General features: G+C 34.7%; 1 protein-coding gene across 1 annotated transcript; it reads right to left on the reverse strand.

Moving 5' to 3' along the window:
- Window positions 1-1,124: 1,124 nt before the first annotated feature.
- On the reverse strand, window positions 1,125-11,175 carry LOTGIDRAFT_237756 (hypothetical protein; the record flags this gene model as incomplete). Its single annotated transcript, XM_009047755.1, has 15 exons — window positions 1,125-1,240; window positions 1,480-1,648; window positions 1,999-2,181; window positions 2,706-2,879; window positions 2,982-3,152; window positions 3,558-3,762; window positions 4,230-4,359; window positions 6,307-6,901; window positions 7,148-7,317; window positions 7,572-7,779; window positions 8,049-8,179; window positions 8,672-8,774; window positions 9,112-9,163; window positions 10,610-10,713; window positions 11,143-11,175. The coding sequence occupies 15 exons, from the start codon at window positions 11,173-11,175 to the stop codon at window positions 1,125-1,127; spliced, it is 2,544 nt and encodes an 847-aa protein (XP_009046003.1).
- Window positions 11,176-18,102: the final 6,927 nt, after the last annotated feature.

Below are 18,102 nucleotides of genomic sequence, written 5' to 3' on the forward strand. Positions count from 1 at the left end.
AGATGATGACTCCAAACAAATGCAATTCGTGTTGCGGGATTCCATTGGTCGTAATGTAAGTGTGTTCCCAAAAACTCAAACACTACCCACTATCAAATAACGATGTTCAAGAAGGACTCAATATCCAATTACGATGTTCAAGAACGACTCAGTATCCAATAACGATGTTCAAGAACGACTCGATATCCAATAAGGATGGTCAATAACGACTCAGTATCCAGTAACGATGTTCAAAACATTTATGTGACGCATTATTCGAAGGTTTTTCTCTTTGCGTCTTCTCTCTTGGTGAAAAGGAAAGTGGTCATGGTGAATTTAGTACTCAATATTGCTGTTCGAAAGTCATTCTTCAGTTCCATGCAATATCATAACGAATTATGAAAATTATAGTAAGAAAGGTACAGAACCTTTTCATGTAAATGTGCTGAACGCTACTGATTTATATCGTTGCAGAGAATGTGGATATATGCGAAGTACGTGTATATGGATACCTTCCAGGACGACCTTAATGGGATTGTAAAGAAGATTTCTATTTTTTGTATGCTTATCGGAGACACTTTTTTACAATCCCTTTAACATTGGTTGACTATAGGCCGCACTCGAAAAGTCTTTGAAAACTTTCAGATCGGTAATGAAGGTTTATATAAATTATATACATGTATATGAAATGGACGTTAAAATCAACTAAATATGGCACATTTCTACGTCTAAACGAGGATAAGTATCGGACAAATAGAGGCGTACCTATACTTATCCGGTTACTTTCTATACAAAAACATGAGCAGTTTTTCGTATGGGAGTAAAATAATAGTAATTGAAAATATAAAAGCTTGCTATACTACCTATGCCTCTATATGACCAGCTTTCAGCTACAGTACCTCAAAAGGCAATGTACTGTTTTCAAGCATACCTGGACTTTCGGAGAAAATCTTTGCCCTACTAAAAACGGACAGACCACATCATTCTTACTCTAAGCGTTAGCTGTAAAATTTCAAATACCATGTATACTTTCCTACACGAAGCTGTTTTTTTTTACGCGAGGAATCGTCTCCAGATGTGCAATAATATCTCTGGCCGACTATAATATTATACAATAAAATGTCAATAAATAAGGTTAGGATTGTTTATGTGAGTATTGAACACGATTTACAACACAAGTCTTTATAATATTTATAACTACATATTCTAGCTTGTCTAACAAAACCACACCATTGGTTATACAGATCTTTACATACAGTACCTGAAAATATAAACAAAAAAAGCATATTTTGGGAACATTTCCCGTACAGGGCTTGGTTAAGAACTTGCAAAGCCTGTAGATCTCTCCTAGTGGACATGGTTGTCATTAGTTTTAGACTTAAATTGGCCCACATTGTTATGAGCAAAGTTACGTATGCCAATTTCAGAGTGTTGGTTGCTAAGGTTTAAGTGGTATAAGTAAGTAGTAACTTCAAAAGTTCAAAGGAAAAGTTTCAATACCACTAGCATCTCGCTGAAGGTCAAAACTTGCTATTTCACAAGACTCTTTATTACAACTGTGTCTCCTTGATGGTCGTCTGCTTTTATCACACGTCATATCCGGTTGTAAATCAGCATTCAAACACTTGACTTCTCTCTTTTTAACGCCAGTATCACAACTTTTACTACACTGCAAGGTAAATAACTCTATGTATCATTTTGAAATATAAATAATTGCATGAAATGGAATTTTGAAATTTGAATATCTTCTTTTTTGTGAATTGGTCAAAATATACCACTAAGCGTTAAATCCCGACTTAAAACGAATACTGATCTTCGTTTAGAATTTCAGTTGCCAAATCAAGACGATCATTTTGAGCATAGTCAGAAATCTGGGCCATTCTGAATATAAATACTGCCATTGTGCTAAGCAATGTTTTTAAATAGACCACAATAAAAGTCTTATCGTCTCCATATCGTTTTATGTTGATTTTTTAACATATCACAGTTTAAGCAGATAAAAAACAACGTAGGGGTTACCTTGCTCCATTTGGTCATATACCATATTGGTTTACATTGTGGTAAGTCTGGACAAATTTCTTCTGTAGGTGGTTTCTCTTGTAAACATTTTTCTGGGTTGGTTGTTGTGTAAACTCCAATTCGCAACTCTCTCATACAGACCACACCTCTTGTCTTTACAGAGTAACCACATGTAGCATTACACTACAATATAAACCATAATAAGATATTTTTTATTGCCTTTTGAAGTCTTCAAAGGACGAATACCTACTATGGTTTTAATGGTAATCGTGAGCGACTTTAAAAGGGATGTGATAACTAAAGGGTACGTTAGAGACACATTGTAATTGTATTGCGCTGATATTGAAAAGCCCGCAAGAGCTGACAACATCAGAAGATAGTGCAGTATCACCAACATAAAAGAACGCCATTAAAATAAAATACCTTTCCAGCACGTTGGAACAGTTGAACCAAAGGAATAAGGAATTGCATCATGCAAACCGCTTCCTTATAATGAAAAATGTTTACGAGACACAATAGGAAACAATTTTTAAAAGCACGCATAATCCATGTTTTGCCACATGAAACTCAATGAAGACATTTCCTCCAACCCACCCATCCTTGAAGAATTGCTAATGCAAGAGATGGTAAGACTGTATCGTATATAGAGGCTGTTTGTTCGTACCTGAATAGTGATGACTCACATGATAATACTAAAGACTCATTACCTGACTCCAGGGACCAATAAACCAGAATCCACCACATGATTTCTTATTTTTACAAGATTTTCTGGTAGAAGGTTTTTCCGCAGGTGAACATTTCTTATTGGACAGATGTTGACCATCGTCAGAAGCACAGAAAATGTTTCTCGTTCTGTAACCTTTGCCACAAGTTCGTGAACACTGCAAATAGAGGTGTTTCAATGTTAAACTTTATTGACTTTATTGAGTTTTACACGGGCTCAGTACGTAAAAACGTAAAACTAATATTTCAAGAGTCTTTACCTCTTCGCTCCATCTTGAATGATACCAGCCTTTTACACACGACCCCATGTCACATATTTCTTTTACTTTTGGTTTAGGTCCGGTACAATTATTATCCAATACCTTTATACCTTCTCCATCAATACAAGTTACTTCTCGTGATCTTTGTCCATGACCACATTCTGTAGAACACTGAAATCAAAATGAAATCCATGAAGATCAGCAGGAATCCTTAGCATCCTGCTTAAAAATGAGCAGGTTTTACGGTAACAGTGAAGCATCAGGAAATGGATTCAGTCAACTCCAGTATCAGGACTATATTATTATATTGTTCTTTGGGAGTTTGTCAATTTCTTCATCTTCCCAATATGAATGTCATTGCCACTTACTTGGGGTCTTCTAAGATCGCATTTAATACAAGAATGGACTGACTTGTTTCCCTTTGAGAATTTTCTACTATGGTAGTTACCATAAAATATATCTGTTATTGTTACATGTAAGGACTATTATTGTTGCATGTTACTGTTATTTTTACATGTTACTGTTATTTTTACATGTAACTGAAACTTTTTTATGATTTAAAATATATTCTCTTACCTTCGTCCAGTTACCAACAGACCATCTAATACAAGGTGTAAGCTGACAAGATCTAATTCTTTGAGGTTTAGGTTTATCTATACATAGATCAGCTGATACACTAGGTATTAATGTTGGCGATATTCTTCTTCTACATTCAACTAATCTAGACTTGGTACCTTTATTACAGCTGGTAGTACAGCTTGACCAGTTACCAGTAAACCAACTGAAACACAGTACACGATTGTTGGTTGGATAGGATTTGATATATTGATAAGACGGTGGGACAATCACAGAGGATGTTTGAATGTTCATGAACAGTGGCGGAACCAGGTCTACGTCCGAGGGGGGAGGGGCCAGATATCTGAGATTGCCCGAGTCTCTAACCTAGTAATGAGATTTTTGCACGAAAAACATGCTTTCGGCGGCTGCCCCCTCCCCCCTTTGGCTCCGCCAGTGTTCTTGAACATGGAACCGGACATGTCAAATAAACCAATTTCTACAAAGTATATCAAAAGGATGAGCATGTAAACGGTTTCAATGGTAATGTTCCTTATGCTTACTGAAGTTATTTGGGGTTTTTTGGAGTTACATAACAGCTACCAGATCTGTTTTGTCCTTCTGATCAATGAGAAACAATTAGTTTGATGTCCCAAATTTGCATACTCTAAAAATGACTAAAGTGAAACTTACTCTGCAGAACATGGTTTTAAATTACACACAACTTCCTGGACAGCAGGTTTGACTTGTCCAAAGCAGTTGTCTTCTGTAACAACTACTTTAGATTTTCCTTTCAAACAGATTATCTTTGTTTCCTGTACACCTACAATTAGAAGTGATCCAATCAATCCTTCTTGGGCCTTAGGTCCGATAATTGAATTTTTTGCCCTCCCTCGAAGCACCGACATCGATGTACACATAAGAATCCTCTCGGACATCCGTATGAAAATAGTGCAGCGAGTGATTAAGACTTCTTGGTCGAATAAGTCAGCATTCACGGTGGGTGGTCTTTACTCCCGATATAATCTGTTCTTGTTTAAGGTCATTCAAATTTGGTCAGACATATTATACCCTTTTGCGATTTCAATGCAAGGTTTTACTAGGCCGTCTCTCTGAACAACATCTGCCATAACCTAAGATCATACTTCTTCTTACTATGCTCTTGGCCATGGGATCTATCTAAAATTGTATAAACATTCCCAATCATATTGACCAATTATTTGATTGCTTGCTTCCTGACAACACATCTTGAATAAATTTTGATGAAATCTTTAAATTCTAAGAGGGGTTACTTAGTAAATGTCATATTTTTTGTCTTTTGAATACATAAAAGAATAAACAAAATTATAAACGATGGTGTCTGGAAAACATTTTATTGCATAACCCTCTTAAAACTTGTATTGCTGTGTGGGAGGGGTTAATTTTAGAATCGTTAATGGAACAAAATTCGACCAGAATTTGATTCAGTTTAATCGACTACATCGTCTTGTTTATAAGTCGACGAGGTTTTATTGCATTTTCACAGGAAAAGTTGGTTGTGTTATTTACACAGCTTCTTTACCGAAATTGATTCTTGTAATTATAAAGGCATTTTTTATATGAATACTGTAAATTACTTTTTTTTGTAATTTTCAAATTCATGGGGAGCCAAATAATCTTAGCAGTCTGTCGCCAACATTTTGATAGAACACTTCATCAAAAAAGTCTAGAAAACATTATGAAAGCCTTTCAAACCCCACAATTGCACTTTATATAAAAGAAAACTTTATCTATTTTCACTTTCTTTAATGATATCAAATTAAGTTCATTTCTTTTATCAAATATCATACCAAATCTTTTATATGTGGTTTAGTTTCTTTCTACTTTTTACGTTGCACTGAATAATTCGCAATTAACCAATTAACAAAAGTATTTAATAAAAATGCCATAAGAAACCCCAACCTTAAAGTAATTGGTTGGGTGTATATTTAATGAGGTAATTAACGACTTTTCGACCGTTTTTTCAGGTAGTTTCAAAATAACAGGAAGATTGATGCATTAACGTCCATCGTTACGCCCCTTTGATGGCTTTCTATGTAATTGGTAGTATAAATATTTAGCTCGACTCTAAAAATCTTATCTGTAGTGTGTTGATGACAACTGTTGCAATGACAAATGTTAAATTTTTCATTAACAAATCACTTTGGGTTATCGGGAAGTTATCAATTGAGCGAAAGTTGGCATTGCTAAATGATCTTTCAAAATGAGTGAGCGTGTGCCAATACAGATATCTTAAAAGGGACAATTTTTGAAAAGTCTTTGAGTCGATATTGTTAATGTCCCATTTGGCTGTATGGAAAATTTAATTAACGAAGCAAATGGCAGCTTCGGTACAATTCTTTACTTCCGGTAAAAATTGTTTGGTGCTAACTGCGAACTGAACTAGCCCTAATTAATCAAGATCAGCAACAACTAAACAATGGCTACCAAAAAGCATCCACTGTTTCCAATTTCCATTACATGTATCTGGGGGATAAAAATTCTAGTGTTTCCAATCGATTTTTTACTCATAGAGGTATATATTGAAAATAATACCGTAGGTTACGGACTGAATTTAGACATTGAACCCTTCTTGTTTGCGCACGTTTATGAGCTGATAGCAATTCAAGAAACAATCCGAGGAACTAATATTTTAGATTTATCAAACATCATTTGGGGGTTGTTTTGGGCTTTCCGGGCAAACGCATAGATTTGATTCCATACCGACTCTAATTAAAATAATTATAGTTACCTCCACCACAAGGTTGTGAACACTCTGTAAATCCAGAAATACTCCAGGAATATACACTACCATCTTCATGAACATTGTTATAAATACTATTGGTCTCTTGGATAGAATTGAACAAAATAGATTCACCTACATCGTTTGATGTTACTGTTTGATTGATAGGTTTGCTGCCATACGAACTTCGTACAGCTTGTTTGTTAGGGTAACCTCCACTCACACTGGTGTGTAACTCACTATTTAAAGAACTCTGAACTTTATTAGGAATGTAAAACGGATATTGTTTCCCGTAGTTATTTTTAATAATTTCACCGTGTCCAGCACGATTCCTGATAATCAATCTATTATCGGAACTTTTTCTAATAAATGGTCCACTGTCATAGACTGGATTAGCAAGAGGTACACCTCCTGGTGGTACGTATGGTTTACTGAGCGGTATTCCCTCTTCTGGTATACTATTTATAGCAGGAGAAGCACCATGAACTGGTTTAGCTAGAGGTATACCAGGTCCTGTTGAGTCTATACCTCTATAATCAGCTAGTGTTTTATGTCGGAGTGAATACTGGTATTTTATACCAGGATTCTTGTGATAATATAAAACCTGAAAAGTACAGAATCAATAAGATTATTTTAGATATGTGGACTTCGCTAAAAGAGCAGTCAAGTTGAAAACACAACAAGAAATAAACATTCAAGTGTTACAGGAACAATGGTAAATTTAAAAATATACGGAATTTCACGATGACCAAATCGACGAATCTAGATACTTTTCGATAGAGACCATCTGAGAGCAATGCTGCATCATGCTACATTTAAACCATCTTCGTTCGACTGCATTGGACCATACCTCTATATCTACTGTTTGATTTGTAGGACCATCAGCTGTAAGACATTCTCCAGGGCAACCTACACCGTCTCTACGACTATAAATAAATGTTGTACCAGCTATCTGATAGTTACCAGTACGATGTAATCTTCTATTACCGTTAATGTAATATTTCCCTCCAGATTTTACAGCTAAATAAAAAAAAAATAAAAGAGGTTGTGTATGGGGATGGGGCAAATATAATTCCGTCGTTTAATGGATTGACAGGTGTCAGCTATCAAAGGAGCCAAAGTTCTCAACCAATCTAGAATTTCTTGAGCATTGCGAAGTTCTACTCTGTAGAATGCCGAAACTCACCGACAATAGAGCATAGTGAAGATCAGAAGACCAAGAACAATTCATTTTGCTTATAAAACGTATACATGTTAAGCGTTTAAACAATTACCTAAGAAATTTCTACTACGAGTTAATTCTGAAATATTAACACTTCTGGCATCTTTGGGTATTGTCACTATATGATTGTAACCAAATTTCGAGCGAGGTGATTTAGTATATACACCTGCTACCAAACGGCAGGAATTACCATTACCATTACATATACCACATCTATCTAGCTTGGTACCAGATCCAATAATACCATCACAGCCTACTTTCTATAATATATGAGGATCTGAATAAGGATTTGAACAAACAATACCAATAAGGGTACCGAATTTTGGTGGAAATAGCTACCATCAAGCTGATGACGACCTCAACCTTAACCAAAAGAGTTTTAAAAGCAGAAAGAACAATACCGTAACTCCAAAAAAGTTTGATCGTAGTTGAGAAGCAGACAAAAGATAATAATAATGGAGCAGGGCGTTTGAGGCAATACACCATAGCGAATACATTGACTATAAAGCAATTTTATGAATATACGTACCATACATCGGCCTGCTAGGCAAACACCTTTTTGTTTAACACTACAATCTGTACCATCTTTAGCTAATCTTTTAATATTATAAATATAATGATGTCCTTTTGCTTTACACGATAGTTCACATGGTGTTCGAGCTGAAACAATGGTTAAATAAATTATGTCGTAAGCTGTTAGATTTCCATACAAGAAAATCGCTAGAGACTAAACTGCATCATCGATTTTGAGGGCCTATGACTGTATTGTAGCGTACAATCCAATCGAATACATCTACATTTACGAAGTTCCGTGATACAAGAAAGGTAGCTATTGCAGTCAAGGTATAAGAAGGAGATGCGGACAATTTTACGGAAAGGAGAGATGATCCATATTTCATATCTGATTAACATCCAGATGATGACGTTTTGGTTGTGTTATATTGTGGTTTACTATACGCCATCTACGATACCGTGAAGAAGCATTTAATAACATATGAGTAGCATAACAATATTTTCATATCACGAATGGCAACTGAAGTCACTCATAGCTAAAGCACGAATCGAAACACCTACATCCACATTATCATCAAATTTTATCTGTTGGTTATGAAAGTCTTGAGGATGGATATGCTAGCAGGTTTCTCTACTTACGATTGATATATGGTTCCCAATAAAATCGTTTTCCACCATAATACTGTCTATTTTGTCTTTTACATTCTTCTATGGTAGGATCTTCAGGTAAATTGGGACAATCCTTTCAAATAGAGAGTGATCGAATACTAGTAACTACAAAGCCAATGCTATATCATTGTGAATTGCATGCCAAATTAATTGCTATATGGTGAATGTTTCTTCAAGTAATGTATGTCACTTATAAATGTGATCTTATTACAATTTTTGTTCACCAAATGCTGAATGCAAAGATTAGAATTGACAGTACTTTAATATCGACCATTATGACGATCCCGGTTGAAAATTAAACCTCGTGTTCTGATAGTTTTAACTACCTATACTGCAGTAACTAATCGTTGCAGTGTTGTTCAAATAATACACGGACTTTCAACGAGAACCACTAACAGATGATAACTTACCCCGAAATTACAAGTTTTGTATCTTTTACTGTGACCAGGGCATGAATTCCTCCTGAAACGATATGGAGAAAGTCATTATAGCCCTGGATAAATAACAAGTATATTTAATTTAACATATTTATAGGGGTATATAAAGGAGAACTCTTGAGCATCCGCAGTGGCATATAACAAAATAATCATACCAACAACAAAATGCTAATTAATCAGTCTACACAGTATGCCTTATTACATTATTGAGAGTTCATGTAATTTTCTAAAGAAAGATCAAAGAAATTACATCTTTGAGGTAAAAATAAATCCCTTTTCAACTGCATTGACGCATTGAAAACCAATAACGACTGAAGTATCACCTCTTCTGTATGTAAATTAGTCTTTAATCAAGTACATATGCCATTCTAATCACGTGTTATAATTGCATGTTCTAGCTGCGCAGAAAAATTGCCTTAAATTTGATAAATTAACAAAACGTGTTATGTATTTTAATAATCTTTCAACTCGATTCTGTTTCTAAATTCGAAGATCTTTATTCACATATAGCGTTATTATAACAGGAGGAACGCTATAAAGTCACCTCCGATATAAGATCGGTCTGAATTGCGACTGCTACAGTTTACATGGAATACTTGATTATCTGATCGGGCAGTGATATTATTTTGACACAAACACGACATGTTCTTATGTACTTTGCACATAGCTATAGTCACCATCCTCCCTTTCTAGTTTACACGATCTCCAGAAACAAAAGCCAACGAACTGAAAGGCATTAAGTGGACAGCTCACTGGGCAAAGAGTAGGCCATCGACATATTTTGTGTGAATAACCAATGATACTATGAAACGTTACTCCGAATTTACAAAATATTCAGGCCTACTTTCTACAGTGGTCTTACTAAACGGGCCACCACGGTACCACACGGATGTTTGGCTAACTACATGTATATAATATTGCACCACGTTTTTTATCATTTAAGAATATGATTTATTAGAATACAGAGGAATGTTCGAAGCTATTAGCATAAATATCAATATTATCATAGAAAATACATTACCAACATACATAAAATACAGGGTTTTTATATCTATCACAGCAACCAATCTTATATGGCGTATTCGTTCATGAAAGCTATGATGTACATGCAATATTATATTTGTTTCGACCTTGGTACTGACAACTGCTGTACTCTTTAAAGGGGCATTCTGCTTTCTTGTGGGTCGAAAATTGTTTTGCTCAAATTTGTGAAAAATATGCCCCACAATCTAGAGAAATGTGCCTATTAACGTATCTGAAAGTATTAACTAATACAATCTATAAGTTAATTCAAAAACTATTTCACGTTATTTTACGTAAACTTTTAAAGTTCGTTATTCATTTTGGAAGCTGTTAGAAAACTACTGCACGGATTTAAGTAAAATAAACGCCTAATTAAGGTACAATTTTTTTTGTCACAGAGCGGGCCTTCAAACCTCTGCCACATGTAATTCAACACTGCCTAACTTACCCGTCTAATCTGTGACAAGTTCTTTGACTGTAAACCAGGCCAGGACCACAAGACGTAGAACATATTGACCAGTCTGTCCATGGTCCCCAACCATCTCTTGATCTCTGAAAAAAACACCAAAGTATATATTAGAGGAGAGTCAGTAAGCATTCGAATATATATGATATATCATGTAGAAATATTTTCTATCGAGGCAGCTGATTGGCTGTATTTGCTGGCGTACAATCCAATCAAATCGCTTCATTTACAAACTTTCGTGATAAAAGAAAGCTATTGCAGTCAAGGTATAAGTACGAATTTCGCAATATCATGACATTGTGAAGATGCCTATTGGCGTGTATCACGTATACATTTTCAAGTAGCGCGGGTAGTTAAAGTTATATATGGAAGTTAAGTATATAGACAAACATAATTCAAATTATTGGGTGGTATTTTACTAATATGCACAATTGACGTACTTGAGGTGATTATAAAACTTAAACTGATAAGTATCTCTATATTGCAGTGTGAGTGCATTCCTTTTTTTGAAATACCTTTTCCCCATTCTGACCCGAGAAAGCTGCCATCGTGCCAAGTAGAGATCTGTGTAGTTAAAAGCAGCCTTGGCGCGGGACTTTATGCAGAAATGAGAGGACAACCTTTTTGCATCACTGAGACTATTGTTAGCTGGCAGTGGAGTATTAGGCAATCTGAAATGCTACTTTTTCAAATATTCAAATATAAAATGGACGCCTGTGGTTCCTGCAATTCCACTACAACTAAGTGTTTGATGACGTCACAAATAGCAAGGGTACTATAAGCATAATTTTGCGATTGATGACGACATCTAGTTTTTAGTGGAATTATCGGAACTACAGCTTCATTGAAAATTTGAATGATGCAAATTGTTTCTATCAATGTCCAATAAAAATATTGGAAAACCTTTTTACAATCCCTTTAAAATATTTTCCCAATATGTACCCATATAGTTGCATGTAACTAGACTTGAAATCCATGCAAGCTCACAATTACGATGATCATGATATTTCGTATAACTTTACCCCAATTCTCGGTGCACATATCTTCACCCATTACTTAAATATGGCGCGTGTAATTTTATAAAAATGACTATTATTTCAAGTATAACTGATTAAAATAACACTTTCAATTTCCTCTTTTAATTGTTTCTATATCCTTTATTAGTCATTTTTATACTGAAATAGTTGTGGCTGATTTTAAAGTCAATGGTATATCCTTTCAATCCACGACATTGATGAACTCACCGATCGTATATATAAAAAAACGATTATGTTTAAAAAAAAAAGGTTTGATTCATATTGTTTACGTCAGCGATTATTACTACAAAATTCAATAATTTCGACCCAATGCATTTAAATTAATCCATATTTCTGGCAGAATCTGAAACATCTGTCTCTATTCCAGTGCTATTGTGAAAGTTATCGGCGAGAGTAGGGTCAGAAAAACTAGGTCCTGTTTTAGGTGGATAGAATGCACCTCCTCTGCTGTGTTTAAGATGCTAAAAATTGATTGAAAATCGGAAGGAGTATAGGCCAATTCCAATGTTATGACGACATGTCCTTCATTGTAGTAACACTATTTGGAAGTTTGTTAACCTCGATAGAAGCAGGAGCAGAAAAGTGCTACCGAAAACTCCATTTCATCTAATTTAGTTATATCGAAATATTCCCACGCATGTGACACTCATTAGTACTCTTTCTTCAAATTATTACCATTTTGCATAGCGGAAATATGAATATTTTCCAAGTTTGAAGAGTTTTCTATTTTTCTACAAAGGAAGATTCTACTTGTGTTTCAGACATTCGTCTAAGTCATTTCATTTATTTCGTACATAAATCTATTGCATATTACAAATATTAAGGATACCCTCAAGGTATTACAATATTAAACAAATTGAAACCATATTGTATTTGGTATGTGCCAATTTTTTGTGCATGCAGATACATAATGATGCGTTTATGTTAGATACTCCATGAATATAACCTCGAGACAGAAGAACACTCAATGAAGGCCTTTACATTGTTATACAATACTATTAAATCAATAAAACCTACAGACGTAATTTCAATTTAGCTATTTCAATTTTGTCTAGGGTCATTAAGGTGAAATTGAATCATCCGTATACAATAACTACTGGCAATTCATTTTTTTCATTGAGCAAACAGCCCCGTAACGCCGACGATTAGAAATGTATGGTCGCAAGCAAACCTGTGTTGCGTTCTCTCGACGCATTTCCCATGACTGTTACACACATGGGGCGTTTCTATATTATTTTAAATATATGGCTTTGGTAGGGGTGCCTACCATAGACCTTGAGGCGTTCCCTATCACGCTTATTCTAATCTTCCGGATTGGAAAAAACCTTTGTCCAGTATACTAAGACTGTGCACGTTAAAAATCCGCCAACAGCTAAAAATCGAAAAAGAGAGGGCTTATGCCACTAAGGGGGGATCACGCTGTTTTCACACCCTATGCAGTTGCCCAAGCAGGACACAAGAATGTAAACCCCTATTTTATTTCATTTTGTCCTTTCTCTTGCAATATCCCTTCAAGCTCTCTAACCTTGGTAATTTGAGAAAATCAAACTTTCTAGATGAAGTATTTGTTCTTTGCTAGGTCTGTACATTTGAGAGAATCAAATCCTCTATTCCCCGAAATCAAATTTGAATGAATTCATATGTTTGCCATGGACTTGAGAAAGTATGGAACTTGGAATACAGAACATGACATTTACAATTGGTATATTAGAATACGAAAATTATTGATATACTTTAATAATAACAAAGTAATTTAAACTAATTGTATGTAATTCTCTGCTGGTATTTCAAAATTGAAGAAAAAAGAAGCTTTTTATTTGAAAATTATAAAAATTGTTATAATTTTGTCTGCTTTAGGCTATATAATAATAAAGTCATAAACAATAATGTACTGTACATATAAAACTGCCATATCTCTCTTCAAGTATTTTTTTTATTTACCACAATCAATTATTTGTTACAGAGGAAACGTAAATGTCCAAAAATCATTTAGTAAAGGTTATTTTCTATACAAAAAAAAACTTCATAATTTGAAAATTTGAACTGAATTCGTAAAAGATATATTCAGTATTCGGGCATACCAATAAAGTTGAGCAGAATAAGATCTTCACCATGGTGGGTCGCAAGGATTCAAAAATTCACTATTCAATGGAGTTAATTCCATGTATCCGGAAAGGGACTTCACTATGCTTGAACACGACAAGGGGAATAACATTTTAAACATAAGTTAAATGCATGATATTATAATGTATCGTGTAATGTTGTTTTACATTATATCATCCATCAATTTTTCGGTTGGAGTAGTGTACATATTCTAGCTAGATTTCATAAGGGAGCCACTACAAAATTGTTGATTATCCAATCCTTATTCGCTCTACAAATGGCGAAGTTTTGAAAAAGGCGAGTCGTCAATGTAATTTTCAAACACGGATAATTTTTGATGCACATGACTAAGAAGGATGAAATTTTCGAAGCTGTTAAACTATGACAGATTAGCTTAGCTGAAGAATCCCCGTTTCTGGCTGAGACCAAGGTACGATTGACCTCCGAAAATGTGGAGCCATGACCATTAATCCCACACAGAAGTGTAGGTTGGGTCTGCAACGAATGTGTGGCATGGTTCAAATTCATATTAAATATGTAGATAACATAACTAACGTAGTGTGAACTCTGGAATTCAAATTGTATGGTAACCTCGTCTTAACATTTGTCAAATTCTTTATTTAATTCTATATAATAGGCTGTTAAAGGAACACTAGCTCTTAGAATGGACATAAAATTTAAAATATCAAATTCAATGCAATTAGAATATTCATCAGTTGGACCAGGTACCATGACTAAAGAATAAAATCTCTAAATAACATGTTAAACTAAGTAATTATTGAAGAATGCTTCTAAGCGTGTTCAAAATTACTTACCTTAAGGAATTATTACTTTTTATGGATGTATTAAGTTATGGAGCTATTCTGTCGAATAGGTAGGTCCACTGATGAACAAAGACCCATTTTAACGAAGTTCAAAAATTTCAATTTTGTGGTCATGCTAAGAGGTAGTATGCCTTTAAAGAGATCTTTATTTCAGCACTGTATAATGAAATGATACTAGTGTGCATGCCAAGCTGTTATCAACATCATTCTAAATAGAATTACCTTCCAATTCCTTCCATTTCATTTAATTTGTGTTATTAAAATATGTTAAAAATATATTCTTTGAACTTGACGTATTGTTTACGTGCACATTTGAAGCAATTCGTAATTTTCTGAAGAAACCCTCCTGTGGGACCACTTATACATTCTAGACCGCTAACTACATTTTTGTTCGAAGGGCAACTAAAAAAAATGGCCTCTATGAATTTGTTGAATTTCTCGAAGCTTTACGTTTATTTAAAGGCTATTGTTTTCAAGATATTAGAAGCAGTTCGCAATACCTTAACGTTGTGAAGATGGCCTAACAATGAACACCCCATTTCAATGTTACACGCGCAAAAGATGAGTTCAACAGAAAACGACGACACACCTTTTAAAAGTATCATTTATACAATGATTTATCAATCGTGTTTTACTTTTAGTATTACAACCATTATTTATATTGGCCCAACTCCAACATCAATCAAATATTGGGGTTATTTTAAACATCATCTGATAAAATTATAACATTTCTACTATAATATGATTCGAAAAAATTTTGCAATTTATTTTGAATTATTTTTAGCACGTTTCATTTCGTCATTTTTCTAGATAACATCTATGTTATCTTATTTTCGACTTTTTCTAACAATGTTACTCGATACAGGAAAGACGTGAAAACTCAACTCTTGCATGAATGAAATGATTAACCTTTACAAACAAATGGTTCATTGTAAATTATTCATTCAAAACCATGTACATCGTTCTGTTGTTCTAAGGGAATGTTCAATTTTATAGATTTATCATTTGTTAGCTTTTATTTGTTCTTCGCGTGTTTCATATAGTCTAATGAAAATTAGACCAAACTTTCGTTCCCTTTTCAATAGCTATTATTTTCATTTTAACCACTTCAGTTAGGGTCTAAAGGCGGCGCTCTTGAGCATTCGTCTTTTTGGTGACACCACCAGCCAATCAAATTTCTGACCTCTTAAACTCTGGAATTTTGCGACGCGAACAAAACGTCCGTTCAGTGTCTAATGCTTCTCGGAATGCTTCTCCTTTGTTCGCTGCAATCCGTTGTTGGCAGCCTTGAAATATGAAGTACATATGGAAAACGTCCAAAAGGAAAATGTAATGAGGTACTTAGGATACTTGGAGTGATTCTTTGTCGAGATGACTCTCGGTAAGCAGATATATATTTATCTATCAATCACACCCTGCATTATTTTCTATGTGCAATACCCTTAACAGCGAACCCACATAGGAAAATGGCAAGTTGACTAATGGGTGAAATACCGCAAGAAGTCTAGTCCCACAAAACACAGTAACCGTCACTAGTTGTGACGATATAGAACTATTAAATTTGTAACATAGTTTGATATCATGATAGTTATGTTGATAACCTTTATGTAACCGATCAAATAACAAACCATAAGGAAGGGTGGCCAGTGTACCAACCTAGCCGAATAAACATTTTTACAGCCCAAAACTAACAACCAAAGTATCTATTCATAATAGACGTAATGTCAAGGTCACCGTTCAAATCTTACAAAGTTTGGTGTCGATAACAGGTAGTTTTTAACTGAATATTTACACTAGATATTCCCATTCAAGATGAAATATGGGCGATAAATATGTGCACTTAAAGAGAGATTCCCATTCAGGATAGAAAATATCAGATATCTTCGCAATTTTCACTTAAATTACCATTTAAAGAAAAGAATTTGGAATGTAAAATAAGGTGTGTTTTTTTTCTAAATTTGACGGAACTTGACACTGAAATACATTTGAAAATGCCTTAAGTACAGATAATTTTGTAAAAAGGAAGACTTCAAGGTTTCGGCTTTCAATATTTGCGAAAGCATGACATGAAGGTATTTTTAAATGCCACAAATTTCAGAAAAATATTGGAAAGCGAAACTTCTTTTTTCGGAACGAACGTAAGTCTAGATTAGGGCATTTCGAATTAAAAGCCAATCTACACCTCTATCTGAAAAAGTGATAGCAATATTAATATAATTCTATGTCCTATATCCTATCCTTGAGAATTGATATATCCTTGAAATTAAGAGTGTTTTAGGTGGTTTACCGTTTTCTAAATAATATATGAATCGTTATGTCAGTCTGACCTGGGTCACCGTAACTCCTGCCTATTGATTAAATTGTAGTCTGATCATCGGTGTCATTTCTCAGAACATCAAACAGTGAAAATTTACCTGTAATTTTTTGATAGAATCAATCAGGAATAGTAACTATGGATATGTTTTTGTTTGATCTCCTCTTACTTATTAGATGATAATGGATGGAAAGCAAAGAAAGAAACAGGTACATTTTACAAGGATAACAACTATGGTTCACAAAAGGTCCTTTCTACCAGCTGGTCTTTGACCAAATCTCTTGCCATTGATCTTTCCCGGATAATACGGCTGGGTTCGACTGGAATTATGAGTGAAGATGACCTATTCAAGGTCACCAAACTTCCGCCGACCGAGATTAGAACCCACAACCGCCATTTGTTCGAAGTAACCAAGCAAATGACGTCAAGAAAAGAACGAACGCTTTGTGCTACATAATCCCATTTGCAGTGTACCTGTATGCTTTACCTACTTCATCTACGTCGATTATGTCGCCCGGAGTTTTTGTTTGAGATATGGGGAAAAGACATCGTTTTTTCTTTTTGTGGCTCTCGAACCTGAGCCATATTCAGTGATGCTGGTCGGAGGGTTGACATGGAAATAGTGACTAGAAAAGAAGGCTCGTGTAGCTGTCATTGAACACTGCTTGGCGTAAAGCCATTAGATGCAGAAAAGTAGGACGTAAAACTCCATTCATTTCAAGTTTGTCATTTCTCTCTGTGAATCTTCTTAGAACTGTCAGAACTAGTTTCGGACAAAGGGATGTCGAAACCTTAATGATATGTTGGTGTTGGTATGTCGTTTCGGACTACAACTTGGCCAAGTCATAGAGATGGGAACACTTCGGGTTATTCTTATCACGATTATCAAATGATGAAATGTGGGAACCTGTCGTCTGGTTGATAATTCTAATCAAATATACTCTTATTACCAGCACTGGACTAATACTTTCAATATCTGTCTACATCATTATTTCATTTGAATATAATATATTTCTGATATAACATGTATAGATCAAATTTTGATCAGCTTAATAATGAACACACTGTTTTTATGCGATCAGATTGGTTGCAACAATTTGGACACATGTTGAGTAGGTCGCAACAATTTGAACGCAAGGCAAATTTGTCAATTATAATGTCAAATTCTAAATTGGTCATTAATTTGGTCACACGGCA

Source organism: Lottia gigantea, assembly GCF_000327385.1.
Source record: "Lottia gigantea unplaced genomic scaffold LOTGIsca_116, whole genome shotgun sequence".
NCBI classification, from domain to species: Eukaryota; Metazoa; Mollusca; class Gastropoda; family Lottiidae; genus Lottia; species Lottia gigantea.